This window comes from Apodemus sylvaticus, chromosome 1 (assembly GCF_947179515.1).
Source record: "Apodemus sylvaticus chromosome 1, mApoSyl1.1, whole genome shotgun sequence".
Lineage (NCBI taxonomy): Eukaryota > Metazoa > Chordata > Mammalia > Rodentia > Muridae > Apodemus > Apodemus sylvaticus.
The window spans coordinates 157,033,373-157,052,110 of NC_067472.1; the positions used below are offsets into that span (position 1 = coordinate 157,033,373).

Genomic DNA, 18,738 nt, shown 5'->3' on the forward strand with positions numbered 1-18,738 from the left:
ATCTAGATACCAATGGTCTTTTTGACATCTAGAAAAGCTGATCCTAAAATCCATAAGAGAATGCAAAGGGTTTAAAGTAGACAAAAATAATTTAGGTTAAAAGATGAATAGTTACATGACTCAAACATAGTTTTTAAAACATCATACAAGTCTTCACCATATTACCCTGAATGTGCCTGCTTTTTTGTCTGATCATGGAAGAAATAAGGATAGACATATAAAAGAAAAGAGACTAGAGGTAAGTAGAAATAAATTCACACATCCATAATTAGTAGATTTAAAAAATTCAATGGAAGCCGGGCAGTGGTGGCGCATGCCTATAATCCCAGCACTGTGGGAGGCAGAGGCAGGTGGATTTCTGAGTTCGAGGCCAGCCTGGTCTACAGAGTGAGTTCCAGGACAGCCAGGGCTATACAGAGAAACCCTGTCTTGAAGGAAAAAAAAAAATTCAATGGAGGGCTGAAGAAATGACTCAGCACTGACTGCTCTTCCAGAGATCATGAGTTCAAATACCAGCATCACATGGAGGCTCACAGCCATCTGTAATTGGGATCCGATCCCCTCTTCTGGTATTTCTGACAGCTACAGTGTACTCATATACATAAAACAAATAAATCTTAAAAAACAAATTAATGGAGAAAGAAGTCTTTTAAATAAATTATCCTGGAGTATCTTGGTTATTTATATAAAAAGAGCGAACTCAGTACTCTCACATATGTATTATAATAACTAAATTTTTTTTCTTTTTTTTTTAAGATTTATTTACATATTTGAGTACAGTAGTTCTCTTCAGACACACCAGAAGAGGGCACCAGATCTCATTACAGATGGTTGTAAGCCACCATGTGGTTGCTGGGAATTGAACTCAGGACCTCTGGACCAGCAATCAGAGCCACTCTCTAGCCCTCAAGAACTAAATTTTCATTTGTTACTTAGATATATAAAATACTTTTTTGTAAACTGAGACAATGGTTTATTCAGTCCATTATACCTCTAGTGCCTTCCCAGAGCTTCTGGGCCATATCTGACAGAGAATCACAAAGAGATTAGGTTCCGTGAGCAGGTACCAGGAGCAGCACCTAGAGCAAAGTTTGGTTTAGAGTTCCTGCTAGAGACTGAGGGCTGAGTGCAGCAGAACCCCAAAAGCACACTGCTCCAGGGTGCTCGGATACTTTAGCTCCACAGGGACTTCTTTATTGCCTGTGAATCTCCTACCACAGGCCCACGTGGCTAGTTCCCCTATTGGACAGTCCATTTGGTTTTGGGCAGTCCATGTGGTCTTCAGTCTAAGCGATTTAACTTCTCTGTCAGCCACAAAACTGATACTGACCAAACTGATTCCTTATGGCAGAGGTTCTCAACCTGTGGATCAATCAACCTGTTTACAGGGGTTGACTGAGACCACTGAAAAACACATATTTATATTATAATTCATAATAGTAGCAAAATTATAGCTATGTATGAAAAAACAGCAGAAATAATTTTTTGGTTGGGGGTACCACATAAGGAACACAGGGTCACAGCATTAGGAAGGTTGAGAGCCACTGCTCTGGGATCTTGAACTAAGTACTATATAATATAAAACCTGATTCCTATAGCTTTTTTTGTGCATTTATTTTACTTGTATTGTGATTGGAGTTTTTTTTTTTTTTTTTTTTTTTTTTTTTTTTTTTTATGTGACTTGTTTCTAAAAAACAGAGTGTGCTGGCTAGTTTTATGGCAACGTCACACAAGCTGAAGTTGTTTGAGAGGAGGGACCCTCAGTTGAGAAAATGACTCCTTAAGATCAGGCTGCAGGAAGCCTGTAGGGCGTTTTCGCAATTATTAGTTGATGGGGCCCAACCCAGCCCACTGTGGGGCTGCCATTCCTTGGCTGGGGTCTATAAGAAAGAAGGCTGAGTAAGCCATGAACAAGCCAGTAAGCAGCACCCCTCTGTGGCTCTCCATCAGCTCCTGCCTCCATCAGGTCCTAGCTTGAGTTCCTGTCCTGACTTCCTCCAATGAACAGAGATATGGAAGGATAAGCCAAATAAACCCAAATGCCAGATATGTTTTGTTTGTGCATGCCTGTAATTTTGGCATTTAGGAAACTGAGGCAGGAGGATCCTGAATTTAGGGCAAGCCTTGGCAAAAAGAGTAAGACTGCTTCAAGAAGCCAAAAATAGACTGTTGATGAATGTCTTTAATCCTAGCACTCTGGAGGCAGAGACAGAAGGATCTCTGGATTTGAGGTCAGCCTGGTCTATGGAGTGAGTTCTAGGACATCCCCAACTGTTACACAAACTCTGTCTCTAAAAACCAACCCACCAACCAACCAACCAACCAACCAACCAACCAACCAACCAACCAACCAACCAATCAACCAACCAACTAAAAAACCCAAAAAACCAAACCGAACCAAAATAAAACAAACAACAGGTCGAGCATATTTCATGCACGGAATAGACAGACTATCTCAGTGAATGTATTAGAAATGCTTAGGAATATACACTGTGTTATGGTTGGATGAGGGCTATTGGTTTGACTCAGCCGGCTAAAGTACATTCTGCTACACCCTTGCCATTTATCTGCTTACATCATCCATCTGTTCTCATACAGTGCCTACTAAGAAAAACACAGGAAATATGTTGAGAAATGGAATGATATACATACTTTTATTTGAGATATTACTGGTTAGCTAATAAATGACAAATATCAATATATAACAGCTGGCCTTAAGTAAAGTACACTTTATACATTGATATTGGTTGCTATTTTTCTTTTGGGATTTTCTATGCACATAAAAATGCTTTAAGGATAGTCAAATCTAAGACTACTTTTAGGTAAGAGAAAATGTAAAACTTACAGGTTGTAGTATCTGATGTTATCATATTGCCTCTGAGCACATGGTATGTACGTACACATACATAAGCAGGTAGAATACACATACACATTAAAATAAGCCAATCCTTCAGAAGAAATAGTAGTCAATAGTCTATTTTTATACAATGACTATTATTTTACAATTACATACACATTATATACACAACTATACATACTTGATAATAATCTTCAGAAAAATACCTACAATCCATTTATCTAGGCAGGTTTAACAATAAAAATAAATAAAAATAAAAAGGTTCTTATTTCTCAGCTGTAAACAGTAAATATGTGCATGGATGCTGAAGTCCCAGGTACTTGTTAAGTTAGAGATATCTAACTCTGCTCCATGCCAGCCATGAGCGACAATGCGAGAGACTCCACTGTGGGAAGAAAATAAAAAAAGAGGTTAAAAATTAGTTCTAAATATGTTTAAATGTTTGAATAAGTTTGCAGTGAATTAAAACTTAAAAGTATTTAAAGATGTATTATTTTTAATTAAAATATCAGTATTTTTAATATATAATAAAGAGAACATTTGTTAATATAAGTGGAAAAAGTTGATGACATTTTTATCTCAGATCTTTTAATCTTGAAAAAAGCCTTTCATTGAACACAGCATTTATTCTACATGGTGTAAATCCTGGGTTAGCTCACAATTCAGTGCCACATTCTAATCTATGGATGGCATCTGCTTCTATAACCCTGGCCCGGTGTAAACAGACAAATGCACCAATGTTACTGCTTACACAGACAGACTGCAATACTTTTTTCACATTTGGCTATTCTTTTTTTGTTTGTTTGTTTTTTTGTTTTTTGAGGCAGGGTTTCTCTGTGTAGCCCTGGCTGTCCTGGAACTCACTTTGTAGACCAGGCTGGCCTTGAACTCAGAAATCCGCCTGCCTCTGCCTCCCAGAGTGCTGGGATTAGAGGCATGAGCCACCACAGCCCGGCCACATTTGGCTATTTTTAAGTGTTTAACAGTCAGTGCACAAATGGAGAGGGGTCAACACTATTATTATTGTTATTTATTTAATTTTTGAGACAGACTTTCTCTGTGTAGCCCTGGCTATCTTGGAACTCACTCTGTAGACCAGGCTGGCCTCAAACTTACAGAGATCCACCTGCCTCTTCCTCCTGAGTGATGGGATTAAAGGTGTGAACCACCACTGCCACCTGGCTTGACATTACATATACATTCTTTACCAAAAAAGGAGGGACAGGTAGAGACACCACTTAGTCTATCTCAACAGACTAAAAACTCCTCAATAATTCACTTCACAAATATCTCCTTCACACCCTATGTTCTGAACTGTAAAAATCCATATTTCTTTGCAATGAGAGGCAGCTTTAGAAGCTCTGAATTTCCTACAAGTCGATGTCATTCAGAAAGGAATAGTTACAAAGGGTCCATATGACAGTCAAGAGTGAGAGGTCAACTCCCCAAGCTACTGCAGCTCAGTTTTAGAAATCCTCTGGAAGCCAGGCGGTGGTGGCGCACGTCTGTAATCCCAGCACTCAGAGGAGGCAGAGGCAGAGGCAGGTGAATTTCTGAGTTCAAGGCCAGCCTGGTCTACAGAGTGAGTTCCAGGACAGCCAGGGCTACACAGAGAAACCCTGTCTGGGGGGGGGGGGGGGAGAGAAACCCAAATCCCCCAAACCAAAAACCAGAAAAAAAAAAAAAAGAGAGAAAGAAAGAAATCCTCTGGAATAAAAGGCACATGAGTATGGAGATCTTTAGTTTAGTGATGCCCATCATGATTAAGTATTTTCCAGTTTTGAAATTGAAAAAACCCAACTCTCCATGTGACCAGTAACAAATATTGGCACACAGACTTAGGTACAATGAAATTAGAAGGCAGTGACAACATAAGAAGATGTACTCACAGTGGGGAAAAGATCCTCTACAGACAGCTTTATTTAAAATGGTTACCAGAAACATGTGGCAGTTTTTAAAGTCAGATTCCATTTTCTCTATAGATTCCATTCTAAGAAAGAAAGCAAATTTCAATTTGTATTAAGGAACTAGTAATAGGCAGGCTATAAAATTCTCATTGAAATAATTTCTAAAATCCTACAGGCTAACTAATGATCATAAAACAGTCAACACTGCCTTACATGAATTACTTTTCATAGACAGGGGCTCATATGGCTAGGACTGACAGGAAAGGAGTGTGCTCAGGCTCCCAGTAGCAGCTAGACTCACATCCTACCTTTCTTTCCCCTCCTTGTAAGACAGGGTTTCTCTGTGTAGCCCTGGCTGTCCTCGAACTCAGACATCCAAAACACACATAGAAAAACACTTCATAACATGCTCATATTGTACAGGGGTTTGCTCCAAATTCACACATTCCTGGATATCAGCCCCCTACCCACAGCTCTTAGGAGAGAGGGGAGTGCCAGGAACTCATGAAGTAAATAAGGTCACGGGTCACAAGGCAGGAAGTGGAAACTAGGAAGCTTCTTGATGTCCCCTCCCCACCGTTACAGAAGGGAGTCAGTGCAGGGGGAGGAGACCTGCCCAGAGGAGCGACAGAGGAGAGGCTGTCAAGCTGGCTGCAGGCCCTGCAGAGGGAGCCTGGAACGGGCTGAGGCTTTGATGAATCATCACCCAATCCTCGGGACCCTTTTGCTGGCATAGCTGATATATTTTCGGTTATTCTTGGTCTTCTAAGTGACCTATCATCTGTACTCCTTTTAATAACCCCAGTGTGTACTCATGGGCTTCCTGAGTTTGACTCTGGTATATTTATCACTTTGCTGTCATGGTTTCTTTTCTGGGGTGAGCAGGTGTGTGTGTGTGTGTGTGTGTGTTCACAGCTCTGGCAGTTATCTACCTAAAGTATAAAAAAAAAACCCTCCTCAGCATCACCGTAGTATTTACTTAGAAGCAAACTTCATATAGCACAAACCTTTCATAAATATTGCTGTGCACAGAGCCTTTAACTCATGATCTTAGAGCCTCTACTTTCTAAATAGGCAAAAATTTATGTCCCCATACCAACTCTGAAATGCTTAATGTCCTAATCCCTGCTTTTTGCTGACAACTTATTGTAGAAATAAAAACAGTTCAAATTCAGAAAAGCATCTGGAATAGTAATTCCCTCATCTAGCTAAGTGCTACGGGATTAAAGTAGTTTTGTCTACTTTGAGAGGACATACATAGTCAAGAAGGTGTCTGTTTTCTTGTTTTGTGTTGCGGGGAATAGAACTCAGGACATGGGCCATTCTAGGCAAGTGCTTCACCACAGAGCTATATTCCTAGCCTCTGTTTTTTTTGTTTCTTTGTATTTACTATTGTTGTGCATGTCTGTGAGTAATGTGTGTGTATTTATGTGTGTGCCACTACATGTGTGATGATGTCAGTGGACAACTTTACAAAGTGAGTTTTTCTCCACCTTTCTGTGGTTTTGAGGCTTGAATTCAGGCTGTCAGGCTCGTATGGCAAATGCCTTCATGTGCTGAGTCATCGCACCAGCCCACACTTGTGTTTTCAAACCTTCACTTAGGAATGTCCTCACTACCACACGGCTCCAGTTTAAGGTTCTGAATGACAGCAGCACCGAGGTGAACTCTTCCCCTCTGTATTAGCATGGACGAAGTACAGACTGCTATGAAATCTGTCAGGGGTGGGGAGGTAGCTCAGTGTTAACTGGGTTTGCTGTGCAGCCGTGAGGTCTAGAATCTAGATCCCAGCACCCACACAATAATCTCTCACATGGCTGGAACCACAGCTTTGAGGAGGGAGGAGACAAAAGGCTTGCCGGGGCTTACTGGCTTCCAGTGTGGCTGAGAACATTTAAGTCCCAGGTTCAGGGAGATTCTATTTCAGAGGAGTCTGTGGAGAATAACAGGAAGATACCCAGACACCCTCTTCTGGCCTCCATGTGCAAAGGGATATACATCCTCACATATTCGTGTGAATACACTCCTTATACAGGCACAAACACACAAGTAAAACCTCCAAGCCACAAGACATGAAGCTTTAGTTCAGCGAATAATCCTTGCATAGAATTTATTAAGGAGACAGAGGCTAAGCATTGAACTATACATTCAAACTGACATAAGAACATAGCCAGGCTGGTAGTGTAGCCAGTATAGTAAAGCATCTACATAGCACATGTGAGTAAGGTCCTGAGTTCAAACCCTAGCACAGAAACAAACACAAACAAACAACAACAACAAAAACTGGAGATGTTCCTATAGACTGGCTCTTTTCTGTTTATCGACTTTAAGTCCTTTGCTTTTTCTAAATGACACAAGTGAAAAATATTCTATAAGTAACATATACACCATCTTTTAAAGCTTACATAGACATTTGGAAAGTAACCCAGCATATTATGATATCCACCATTTACTTTAAAATGTTTCAGCAGGGCTCATGATCCAGAACCAGTCCTCCTCAGAAAGTGCTGAGGGGAGTCATCCAGGTGTTATCCTGCCCTGTAGACTTCTCCATGTTTGAATGTATGTACAATAAGAAACTGAGCCCTGCGGATAATCAAAGAATGTTTGCTTATTTTATCTAAAAGACCTTAGGTTGCTAAACTGCTTGTGCCTATGGGCAGCTGACTTTGCTGATGCTGCGGTCTAGTTTAATCAGGTTCTAGGTGCTGTTGTTACAAAGGCTTGAACTTCAGGTCTTCTGCAGAGCAGGAAAGGCAATGAACTACACTTTTAAATTCAGTCACTATTGTGTGAACCATTATCAAGATTGGGGGTGGAAAGACTCCTCAAGTGCAGCCAGTTAGAGAGGTTACAATACAGCTTGCATATCACACAGCACATACTTACTGCCAAGCCCCTAGGCCTGCCTGCCAACCTTCTGCAAACATGAGCGCCAAGTTCAACACCTTCATAATGGCTTCTTTCACGAAGCTGACCTAAGATCAATGTGCGAGATAAAATATGGGCTTTGTAACTATTTAACAACAACACCAATAGTTTTGCCTAACTTAAGTCACAGGAAAAGCACGCTATTATAATGACTATCATTATGTATAAGGAAGGTATGAGGCTCTGAACCAAGCCCACATGGGATGTAAATCTGCATTCCAGGACGGCAGCCTTTCATTCTTAAATGCCATTTAGATTTATCAGTGAACCCGAGGCAGAAGTCCCAATGGCTGTAAAACTATTCAGTTCCACATATTCATAATGAATTGGTACACTTTTATTGCCTAACTGAAGACTTAAGTTTCCGGTTCTATATTCTTATATTTTTCTTAAATGTTATTGCTGGTAGTGGACCACACATTATAACCCCATTTAACCTAGCTTTTCCTAAAAAATGACCACATGACAGTAGTTTTAGACTTCAAGATTCCACAGTGGGAAGACATTCCCACATGCCTGTTCTCCCCACTGGCTCTCCCTGACATGGCATTTGACATACCTTTTCTCTCAGCAGACATCGATCATGGATGGTTGACAAATACCTGTAGTGAATTTTAATCAGCTGATCTAAATCTTTGGCTTCCTCAACTTGATGCTGAAACTCCAGCCCTGTACTGTGAAGAATCTTGAATAAGAAGACAAAAAAAGACAAGAAGCTAAATTAGCAACGGTTTGTGTGCAGGTGGCACGGCCAGCTAGCGGAGGATCCTCTTGCTTCTGGCTCCTTCTCTAGGTCTGTGCAACCATACGTGATTTTTTTTTTTTTTAATTTTTTAAAGACAGGGTTTTCTCTGTGTACTTCTGGCTGTCCTAGAACTCACTTTGTAGACCAGGCTGGCCTTGAGTTCACAGAGAATATGCCTGCCTCTGCCTCCGAGTATGGGAATTAAAGGCGTGTGCCACCAGCTCCAAGTGTGGATTTTTAGGTGGGTTCTAGGGATCCAAGCTCAAACTCAGTTACTAATGTTTCTTTGGTGAGCACTTTACCAACTGAGCTCTCTCACTCGGTGCTGGACAGAGAGCCCTAGGCTTCCCACACGTTGAACAAGAATCTCTACCACCGAGCTGTAGGTGTATGCACCCCCCCACCCCCAATACTCTTCTTTAAAAGCTTCTTTTTCTGAGCCCTGGACAATGGCAGAACCAGCCTCTGGGATAGCCACTTGAACACAAAATGAAGACCTTTCCTTAGAACAACCAACCAACCAAAAAAATCCAAAAACATCACTGAAAAATATAAAAATGTTTGCTGTAACTCTAACACCACTTTTACAATACAAACAACTTCAAATGAATTTTGATAAGTTTACACAATATAGTATTGGTCTTTCTCTAAGAGAAACCTAACTTTACTTTAAATAGAAAAGAAAGTAAAAAATGAAGCTCCTAAGCTAGTCTTCACTTTATTTACTGAGGCAGGTCTCTGCCTCCCTGGGCAGGAATCACAAGCAGGTTACCACACCCTTGCTGGGCTTTTGTGTTCTGGAGAGCTACACCCCAGTAGTTCTCAGACATGTGCAGTAAGCACCTTAATCACTGAGCTGTCTCCTTAGCCCACTTCTTTTAAAAAAAAGCATGTAATTCAGTTGAATCTCTTCCTTATATATCACCCTTACCAAGGATTTGGGTTATTATTAAATACTGACGCTATTTTCCAGACACAGCTATCACCAGGGATGAAATCTACTATGCTGCTGAGCAAGTTCTAAAGGTCATTCTAAAAGAGGAGCTTTGGTGTGCCCATTTTTATGGATGCCGACAAGAACTAGTCTCTGGACACAATGCTGGTTTGTGTGAAAGCTCAGACACAATGAGGTATTTACATTATAGCCCCCCAAATCCCGCTAAGGCAGGCACCGTCATGGAAGAGGAGAGGTAAAGACTGTGAGGCCAGGTGATCAGGAAGGGCAGAGCCGAACAGTGTCCAATGGAAATGACAGCACCAGTGCACTCAGGAAGCACACAGCAGCTGTGGGTACCTTTATAAGATCAAGCCTGTCATCGTTCTAACATGGAGACTCATAAACTCCCACTTTAACTGAAGAGCTAAGACAGTTGATGGCTTTTGGGAGAGAGAGGCCATATTATCTCTCATTGTTATTTTATGATGAAATTATTTATCTTTTTTTTCATAATCTCTAAGTGTTCTGTGACTGTTGTATAGATCTAAATATGTGATAAGTGTTGTCTTTGAACTACACCTACACAAGACAAAACAACAGAGAAGATAGAAGGACAAGTACCAACCCTGGTCATGATGTAGTTGTGTAAACTATTCACAAAGTGCATGAGCTTCACTCTTAGGAGAAACATGCGATGAATCTGCTGTCTTAATGACTCTTTTGGTGGTCCAAACTGGGAGGGTGTGTCTTGGTCACGTAGAATGTCTTCCTTTGCTTGGGATCTTTCAGCAGCATTACCCAGTTCTATGGATGATTGAAAGGACAAAATGAACACACAGGGAATTAATTGAGAGCCACTGTTCCCTTACAAGAGGTGAGCGATGAGGCATCAGCATGGCTGGGAACCTAACAAGGGCACATCTGTGAGTGGCCTTGTTGGAGGATGTGTGTCACTGGCGTGGGCTTTCAGGTCTCATAAGTCTGCCCAGTGAGACAGAGTTTCTTCCTGCTGCCTTTGGATCAAGATGTAAACCTCTGAAACTGTAAGCTAGTCCCAATTATGAGTTGAATGTGGTCATGGTATCTCTTTACAGCAATAAAGCCCTAAGGCAACCTATAAAAAACTTTGCAGGACCAAAATCAAATTAGTTAATTTATTGCAATCAAGTCTTACCACCAAATAGTAGAACATCCAGGCTGTATTTTGCCCATTTTATTTGCAATAGGAGAAGGAACACCTGATTATAAATTTTTTGACATTCTACACTTATAACAATGTCCACAGGCCATGGGACCTACAAAAACCAAATCAAAACAGAAAAACCAAAATACAGTATTATTTACATACCTCAGTTTTACTAAAAAACAATTTTTATATAAAAAAAATGGTTTGTACTTACCTTGTAGCTTAGGGTTAGACCATCTAAGATATGAACGGGTAGTTTCTTCTTAGTTGAATCAACATTTTCAAAAGATATAGATAAACTAAATGAAGAAGTTACCATTTTAGTTTGTGATAATACTATGTTCATAGAAAAATATTCTTACAGAAGGGTTCCAGGGAGGGACTCTCACTGGCCCAGCAGTTAGGTACTATGACCGAGGTCCTGACAGTAAAGGTACCACACAACCATCCTCCCCACCCTGCAACATCTCACAGTACAAATATGCTGATTTCCTTCCAGGTTCTGGCATACACCTCAGAACAGGAACTTGCTTTTAGAAACGAGCAGCAGTTGTTTTTGATCCTCCTCCCTCATCACTACCCCGAGTTTCTGAGACAGGGTCTCACTGTACAGCCCAGCTTTGCTTCAGATATATGGCAATCCTCCTTCCCCAGACTTCTGAGTGTTAGAATTACAGATATACGCTACCTCAACTAGCAATATTTTTTTTTTGAGACAAGATCTGGGTATGTAGATGACCTAGAACTCTAGGTGACCTCTTTGCCTCAGCCTCCCAAATGACAGTGCCAACATGTCTAGTTTCTGAGATTGTCTTTCACTAGGTATCATAGACTAGTTTCAAACTTGAGAGATCTCTATGACTCTACCTTTGTAGTGCTGGGATTGTAGCTGTGTGTGCTCCAACATCCAATTAGTTTTAAAATAATGAATTTTATTATAAGAAGTACTTGACAATGTTAGAAGGAAAATGGAATTAAAAACAAACTTTGAAAATAGTCTGGGAACCTAAATCTGATCAAAGCCAGGCTAAAAAGACTGAACTTTACATCGAGGCACTGTGGGCAAGGACTACAACTGCTCTAGTGCCTCCTAGAGCCTCCTGATTTGTACAGTGGGGTCTGCTTTTGTTGCAGGTGCTGTGTACTGCTCTATCTATGCACTCCTTTCCCCAAGGAAGGAAGCAAAACAGAACAGGGGACTATCCATGTGCCAGCAACTGTTGTCCTTTCCTCACATGATTTACAGGTCCTGATAGTGATCTTGCTACAGTTCCAGAATCCTGGTGGATAACCTGGATGCAGACTATGGAAGATTTAATAAGGCATCCAAGGACGTAAGAGGTAAGGGCAGCGCATGAACTAGGAACTAGCCGACTCATTGCCACGGCACAAGGACGAGATAAAGCTACCTTAGCTTTTAGCAGTTTGTTACATCAACATTCACTTACATGACAGAAACGTATTCTCGTGCCTCCAGAGCAGATCCGTATTGCTGCTTTCATGGCACAGAAAACAGGGTGCACTAAAGAGCAGACAAACTGACTGGCAGGCAGGTCATGAATGGGAGAGCACACCACTGAAGGAGGCACTCAGGGAAGGAAAGCACATGTGTGAATACTTGCAATGTGAAATGCAGCAGAAGAGAGAACACGGTGTGGTAGGCCGGGAAAAATGAAGGCTGAAAGTGAAAAGTTCCCTTGCTGTCTGGTGTAAGGCACAGCGAAGGGTATCATCCTGAGCTAAGTCCCTGTGGTGGGAGAGCAAGGCTGAGTCATTAGGAGAACCTGGCTTGCCAGAGAGGCTATGGATGTCTTCAAGGAGGCAGGGCCGTTACAAGTTAGTAATACTGATGCATAGGAGCTTAAGACAAGAACCATCATGGAAGCCATCGTACTCGACAAGCTGGCTGGTCCTGACCTACTGATTTCTCACTCAGAAGCCTTACCATATCTTAAAATACCAGCTGCTGACTTAACTTACCCTTCTCCTTTCTTTTTTGGTGTGTAGGCGGTACATGTGTGCGGTGTGTGCAATGTGTTTGTGTATCTGTGTGTGTCTGGGTATAGGTCAGAGGTTAGTACTTTTCCCTTGATTCACTGAGGCACGGCTCTCTCTGAACCTGAAGTTTGTTAAGACTGCTTGTGGCAGACACGTATGTCCCCACCTCCTGATCCCTCAAAGTGCTGGGATTACAGATGGACTGCCATGCCAATATGCCTTTTTAGATGGGTGCTGAGGATGCAAGCTCTGGTCCTCATGCTTGTGTAGCAAGTTCTTTATCCACGGACCACACCTTAGCCCTTCCTGTGATTTGTCTGGAGATAAAGGCTGGCCCCAAATCCCAGACTCAGCAGAGTTCCCCATCTCAGACCTTAACCCCCGGCACTGCAGGAGCTCAGCTTTAATTCCCTTTGTTCCTTTTTTTTTGAGACAGGGTTTCTCTGTGCAGCCCTGGCTGTCCTGGGACATACTCTGTAGACCAGGCTGACCTCCAACTCAGAGATTCATCTGCCTCTGCCTCCCAAGTGCTGGCATCAAAGATGTGCACCACCACTGCTTGGCCCAGCTTTCATTTTCTAATTTGCAAAATAATTTGCAGGATTACTGTGAATATGCAACATGTGCGGTGTGGTCTGAATATGTACTGTCTTCTATGGGGCAGTGATTCTGTCTTCTATTTGAATGCTAGAGCTGTGTTGGGAGGTTCTGAAAACGTAGGAGGTGGGCCAAGCTGGAAGGAGCAGTGCCCTGAGATGCCCTCTGGACTGTTATTCCTGAGCTGTTTTCTACCCTACTTCCTACTGAGTTACTGTACTCCCTCTGACAAGGTGTTAACTGCTCTGCCTAACTACATCTGGCCTGCCAGGACACACACAAGCCTTTCAATCTGTGAGCTAAAATATTCAAGTTTGAAGTACCTTCTATTAGGTATTTTGGTCATAAAGACAAAAAGTAACAATGCTCATATATAAAAATCTAGAAATGATTTCTTGGTTTATGTTACCGTAAACTATCTTCAGGATAGCGTTGTCCTACTGCTTCTTGAAGCTGGACATTAAGAAAAGACACATTCTGCCAGGTTTCCTTTTCTCTTATTTTATCAAAAATTGAAGTATAGAAGTCATACATGGTATCTCCTCCTTCCATCAAGAAAAAATTCCTCATGGCCTGCAAGTACTCCACCAGCCTTGGAACAAAGAGAAGACATGTAAGTGAACACATCTTATGCCTGTACTGTGGAATTATAGAAAAACACCAGGCTTATACACCAAGTCACTTGTCAGACAGATGCCACTGAAATTAGAAATATCCATTCTTCTCAAAAACTTGGGCAAATCACAAAAATGAAACAAAATTAAAATTCTACCATATAAATAGTTACTATACTGAATATTTCATTTCAGCCTTCTGCTGAGCATTAAGGAAAAGACAGATTCTACTGTATTAATATCCTATTTATTAACCTTGTATTTAACCTAATATGCGGGTTGGTTTTTCACAACTTGACACACCTTGGGTCATCCTGGAACAGGAAACCTCAGTTAGGAAACCCCTCCATCAGACAGACTGGCCGGTAGGATATTTTTCTGATTCACAATTGATAAGGAGGGCCCAGCCCACTATAGATGATGCCATCTCTGTCTGGGTTGGTGGCCCTGGGTTATCTAAGAAAGTAGGCTGAGCAAACCAAGGGGAGCCAGCCAAAGAAGAGCTACTCTGCGGCCTCTGCTCCAGCTCTGGCTTCCTCCTTTGTTCTCCGTCAATGATGAAATGTGAGCTGTAGGCCAACATAGCCTTTCCTTCCAAGGTGCTTCTGGTCAGTGTTTTATCACAGCAACTGAAAGCACACTAGGACCCTTAGTTCTGTGAACTGTAAGGAGACCATGCGTGGACATGAGCAAGCTGGAGCTGGAACTAGTTATCTATGACCAAGTAACTTGTATTTTTCTTCTGAGAGTACACTGTGCACATTTTGAGGGTTTCTTTCTTTCTTTTGGTATGTATTTGGACACAGATCCTCAGATACTTAAAGTTACAATATACTTAAATCTTGACAGTTAAGAAATCTTTTCAAAAAAGATTGTTAACAAATACATATACTCTTTATAATTAAAGTTTTCTTGGAATACAGACTTCAAAAATTATTCTACACAAGGTTCTACACTTGACTTTCAGTTCCCCAAACAAGTAGACACAAAACCAAAAAAAAAAAAAAAGAGGAAAAGGAGGGAAAAAATTCTACTGGTTATTAATAACATTACTTCCAGAGATAAATTGCATTTTTCTTTCTTTCTTTTTTTTTTTTTTTTACCTGAAATCTCTCTTTAAGGTTTGCATGAGATTTCCACAGCAATGTAGATACTGTTTATCAATGTGAGGATAGAGGCAAGACCTCAGCGTTAATTCAAAAGTCTGGCAGGTCACAGATTCTGATGATCTATCCACACATATGTCACCACCAGCAAACTTCTCATGAAAGTCACTCTGCTCCAAATATAACCTTCAATATTAAAACGTGAGTCATTTTTATGAGCTGTTGACAGAATTCTAATAAACCAAAACCTAGAGTGCCAATTTTACCTTTAGCTTCAGATTATCAGTCGTTACAGAAAGAAACCTTTTTCCCAGAACACCCTTTCTAGATCACTGCTGCCATTACGGTCAGTGTGTTGGAATTAGTCCTTCATTAGTGCTACACATGGTGAATGGTATTAATGAAGGGCATTGTTGGCTTATTCCACTGGAGTTAAGTTCCTCACATCGTTCTCAGCCCCAAACACATGTAAGACAGAGGGAGGCAGTACAGGGCCGATCTGCACCTTTCAAAGGCATATTCTAGGTGGGCAGCAATATTCCTAGGGGTGCTAAAGTACAAGAGAGATGTCACATCTGAGTCACATCTGTATACTTTCATAAAAGGGAGCAAACTATACACCGGACACAGGTGAACACAACATCTTGTTGTCGTCCATCTGTTAGAAAGAAAAGGGTTTTGTTTTTAAGGAGGGAAAGCTGGACCTGGCAGAAACAACTACAAAGCATCCCACAGACACCGCTAGCTCAGTCACTGAAACACGGTATGCATGCTATCACCTTGCAAAGTTGATGGCCAGCAGAGGGTCATGAATATCATCTAGCTCAAGATGCCTTTCAGCAATGGACTGCATCTTTATTAGGTTCTCTTTGGTTGTTTGCTCTTCATTAACAATGTGTGGAGCAGAATCTTCTCCATGTTGAAGACGTAACTGTATAGATTCCAGAAAGAGGGTATATAAGCTTTTTCTTTCTGCATCTGAAATACAAATATGTAGGATGAATTCTGTTCCCCAAACTAGTTTCAGTAAGTTTCACAGGCTGGAGAGCGAAGCAGTGAAGCACTCTCCCTGCTCTTCCAGGGGATCAGTGTGGTTCCCAGTGCCCACATCAGAAAGCTCACAGCTGCCTGTTAACTAACTTCAGTTGCAGAGGATCTAATGCCTTCCTTCTTCTGGTCTCCATCATCATCATCCTTACCTGTGGCACAGACTCACACAGACATAACATATTTTGAAAAGGCTGACTGTGTTGGGGTGGAGAGAAAAGATGACTCAGCAGCGAAGAAAGCATACTGTGTCTGCAGAGGATCCTAGTTTCGTTTTCAGCACCCACTTCAAGTGGCCACAACTGCATGTAACTCTAGCTTTGAGAAATCAAATGCTACGCTGGAGAGATGGTTCAGCAGTTAAGAACATTTGATGTTCTTCCAGAGGTCCTGAGTTCAATTCCCAGCAACCACAGGGTGGCTCACAACAATCTATACTGAGATCTGATGTCTTCTTCTGACATGTAGAGAGAGCACTCATATACATGAAATAAGTCGTTAAAAAAAAGGGAAAGAAATCCAAGGCTTTCCAATGTCCTCTCTGGCCTTCTTAGGCATACACATACATAGATGATATACAAAATACACACACACCACACATGCGTGTGGAAATAAAAATAAATGTTAAAAATGTTTAAGAATGAATTTCATCTTTATAGAGCTTGATAGTTTTCTATTATCTATGAAGACCTATTACTGTTTTTGTTTTAACTTTACAGTACATCAAGACCACTTTTTATTCTCAGTTAAATGAAACATTTCCAATTAACTATAATGCTACATAGGCTAATTTTGTGAACAAAATAATTGTTGAAGCAAAGTACTTAAAATTAAGTTACTAACATACTGTTTAAGATCAGAGGAAGACTTACAGGAGTCAATTTCACTGGAAAAGACACTCTCAAAACTGGCCCATTATAGTTTGTTAAAAAAGAAATCTTCCACAAGGCAAAAAAATATTAAGGTAGATATGGTAGAATAAAATAATTAATAGAGTAAAAAATATTAAAGTTAATTAAAAAATAATAGAGTATTGAGGTCATTTAAAACCCAAACAATGTAGACCCTATTCAAGTGTTTTCAGCTTATAAAGCTTAAGTAAATTACTTAATTATATCCCCTAAAAAGATTAAAAAGGAAAAAATCCTTATGAAGACCGTCTGAACTGAATTACCAAGTTTAAATTTGCCAGGGTACATTCATAAGTGAAATAGTGTACCACATTAAAAATGCCAGAGGCACTCGATCCTGTCAAGTGCTGACTCTTATCTTACACCAAAGAGAAAAGAGAAAGGAAACGAAAACTGTAGGCCTATGCCCACTTCATTGTATTAATCACACACAGTGTCTGCTGGAGTTCAAGGAGAAGGCCATCAAGAAACTTGGGGGCTGGAGAGATGGGTCATTGGTTAAGAGTAGTTGTACTTACACAGGACCCAGGTTCAATTCCTAAAAGCCTCATTGCAACTTAAAATGTCAGGAAATACAACACTCATTTCTGACCTTTGTGGGTACCAGACATACATGTAGTACACAGACATACATACATGTAAGCAAAACAGTAATACACATAAAATGAAGGACACAGTGGAGGCAACTGCTCCACTGTCCATCAGGGACAGCCCCAAAGCAAATGTCATCAACCGTCTTTGCTTTGCAAGCTCCACGTTACGCTGTGTGAGCTGTACCATCCACAGCTAGGTGGTCCAGTAACTGTCTCATGAAACCCTGAAGGACCAAACATTTCACCACAATTCAGTCCTGCTGGTGCTGCCCCATGACTTCTACCAGACCCCATGGAAAGACCTGGTGTCCTAAGGACAGAAGAAATATCTTCTGAGAAAAATAAAAGCAAATGGAAATTATATTTAAAAGAATAAAAAAAAGGCAGACAATTATTTTTAAAGAAGCAGTCCTAAGAAACTGACAATGACAAAAAATGCAAATAGAACTTGCCAGTCTCTTTCTAAACAGCACTGACTATTCCAAAGAAGATAAATTGGATTTTCTATAAAGAACAGTACGACTTCATTCAATCATGATATAGATTGCTACCATTGCTCTTGGTTACTCAACTGATGTCAAGACTACTGCCTAAAACACTACTTTGTAGGCATAGTGAAATCAATTTCAAACTGACAGAAAACTCACTGGCTAGCTTTTATGGTAGTAGAAGGTGCTAGGGAAGAAAAATTATCAACAGCCTTATTTAGTGCTGGACCCTGAATGCTGCAAAGCCAACCTGTCAGGAAAGACATGCACAGAGGTATAATAGTTGCATCGAGTTTGTGTGGTAAGCCTGCTGCTTTGGGTTGGAACCATAGGAAGAAATTTATGTTGGTACTGAAAACTTGGTGAAAGACCTAGGGCTCATTCTCATGGTTATAAACCCTATGGGGAACTTAGTATTTGTTTAGCTAAAAGGTTATGTTGTCAAATTGCCTTCTAAACATTTTTACTAATATTTAGTACTGTTTAGTAATTCAGTAGTATTTAGTAATAGGGGTAATATTTATTACTATTAAATCAATATGTCTTGGTTAGGGTTTTTATTAAGGTGTTAAATACCATGACCAAAGCAACTTGGAAACAAAAGGGTTTATTTAGCTTACAGTCTCACTCCATCATGAAGGGAACTCAAGGCAGGAGCTGAAGCAGCAGCCACAGAGGAATGCTGCTTACTGTTTGTTCCCCATGGCTTCCTCAGTCTGCTTTCTTACAAAACTCAAGACTATTCTGTGTAGGGTTAGCAACACCCACACTGGGCTATGCTCCCCATATCTACCAATTAATCAGTCATCATAATAATAATC

The 18,738-nt window shown here is 40.7% G+C and overlaps 1 protein-coding gene across 1 annotated transcript in view; it reads right to left on the reverse strand.

The window, feature by feature from the left end:
- Positions 1-2,625: 2,625 nt before the first annotated feature.
- Positions 2,626-18,738, reverse strand: part of Tubgcp5 (tubulin gamma complex associated protein 5) — a 37,489-nt gene continuing 21,376 nt past the window's right edge. The window contains exons 14-23 of the mRNA XM_052161733.1: positions 15,658-15,856; positions 14,876-15,064; positions 13,568-13,750; positions 10,778-10,862; positions 10,552-10,672; positions 10,003-10,181; positions 8,255-8,380; positions 7,654-7,742; positions 4,747-4,847; positions 2,626-3,242 (exon numbers count right to left, since the gene is read on the reverse strand). Coding sequence (XP_052017693.1) covers positions 3,196-3,242; positions 4,747-4,847; positions 7,654-7,742; positions 8,255-8,380; positions 10,003-10,181; positions 10,552-10,672; positions 10,778-10,862; positions 13,568-13,750; positions 14,876-15,064; positions 15,658-15,856 — 1,319 coding nt within the window. The 3' untranslated portion in view covers positions 2,626-3,195. The remainder of the gene's footprint in view (positions 3,243-4,746; positions 4,848-7,653; positions 7,743-8,254; positions 8,381-10,002; positions 10,182-10,551; positions 10,673-10,777; positions 10,863-13,567; positions 13,751-14,875; positions 15,065-15,657; positions 15,857-18,738) is intronic.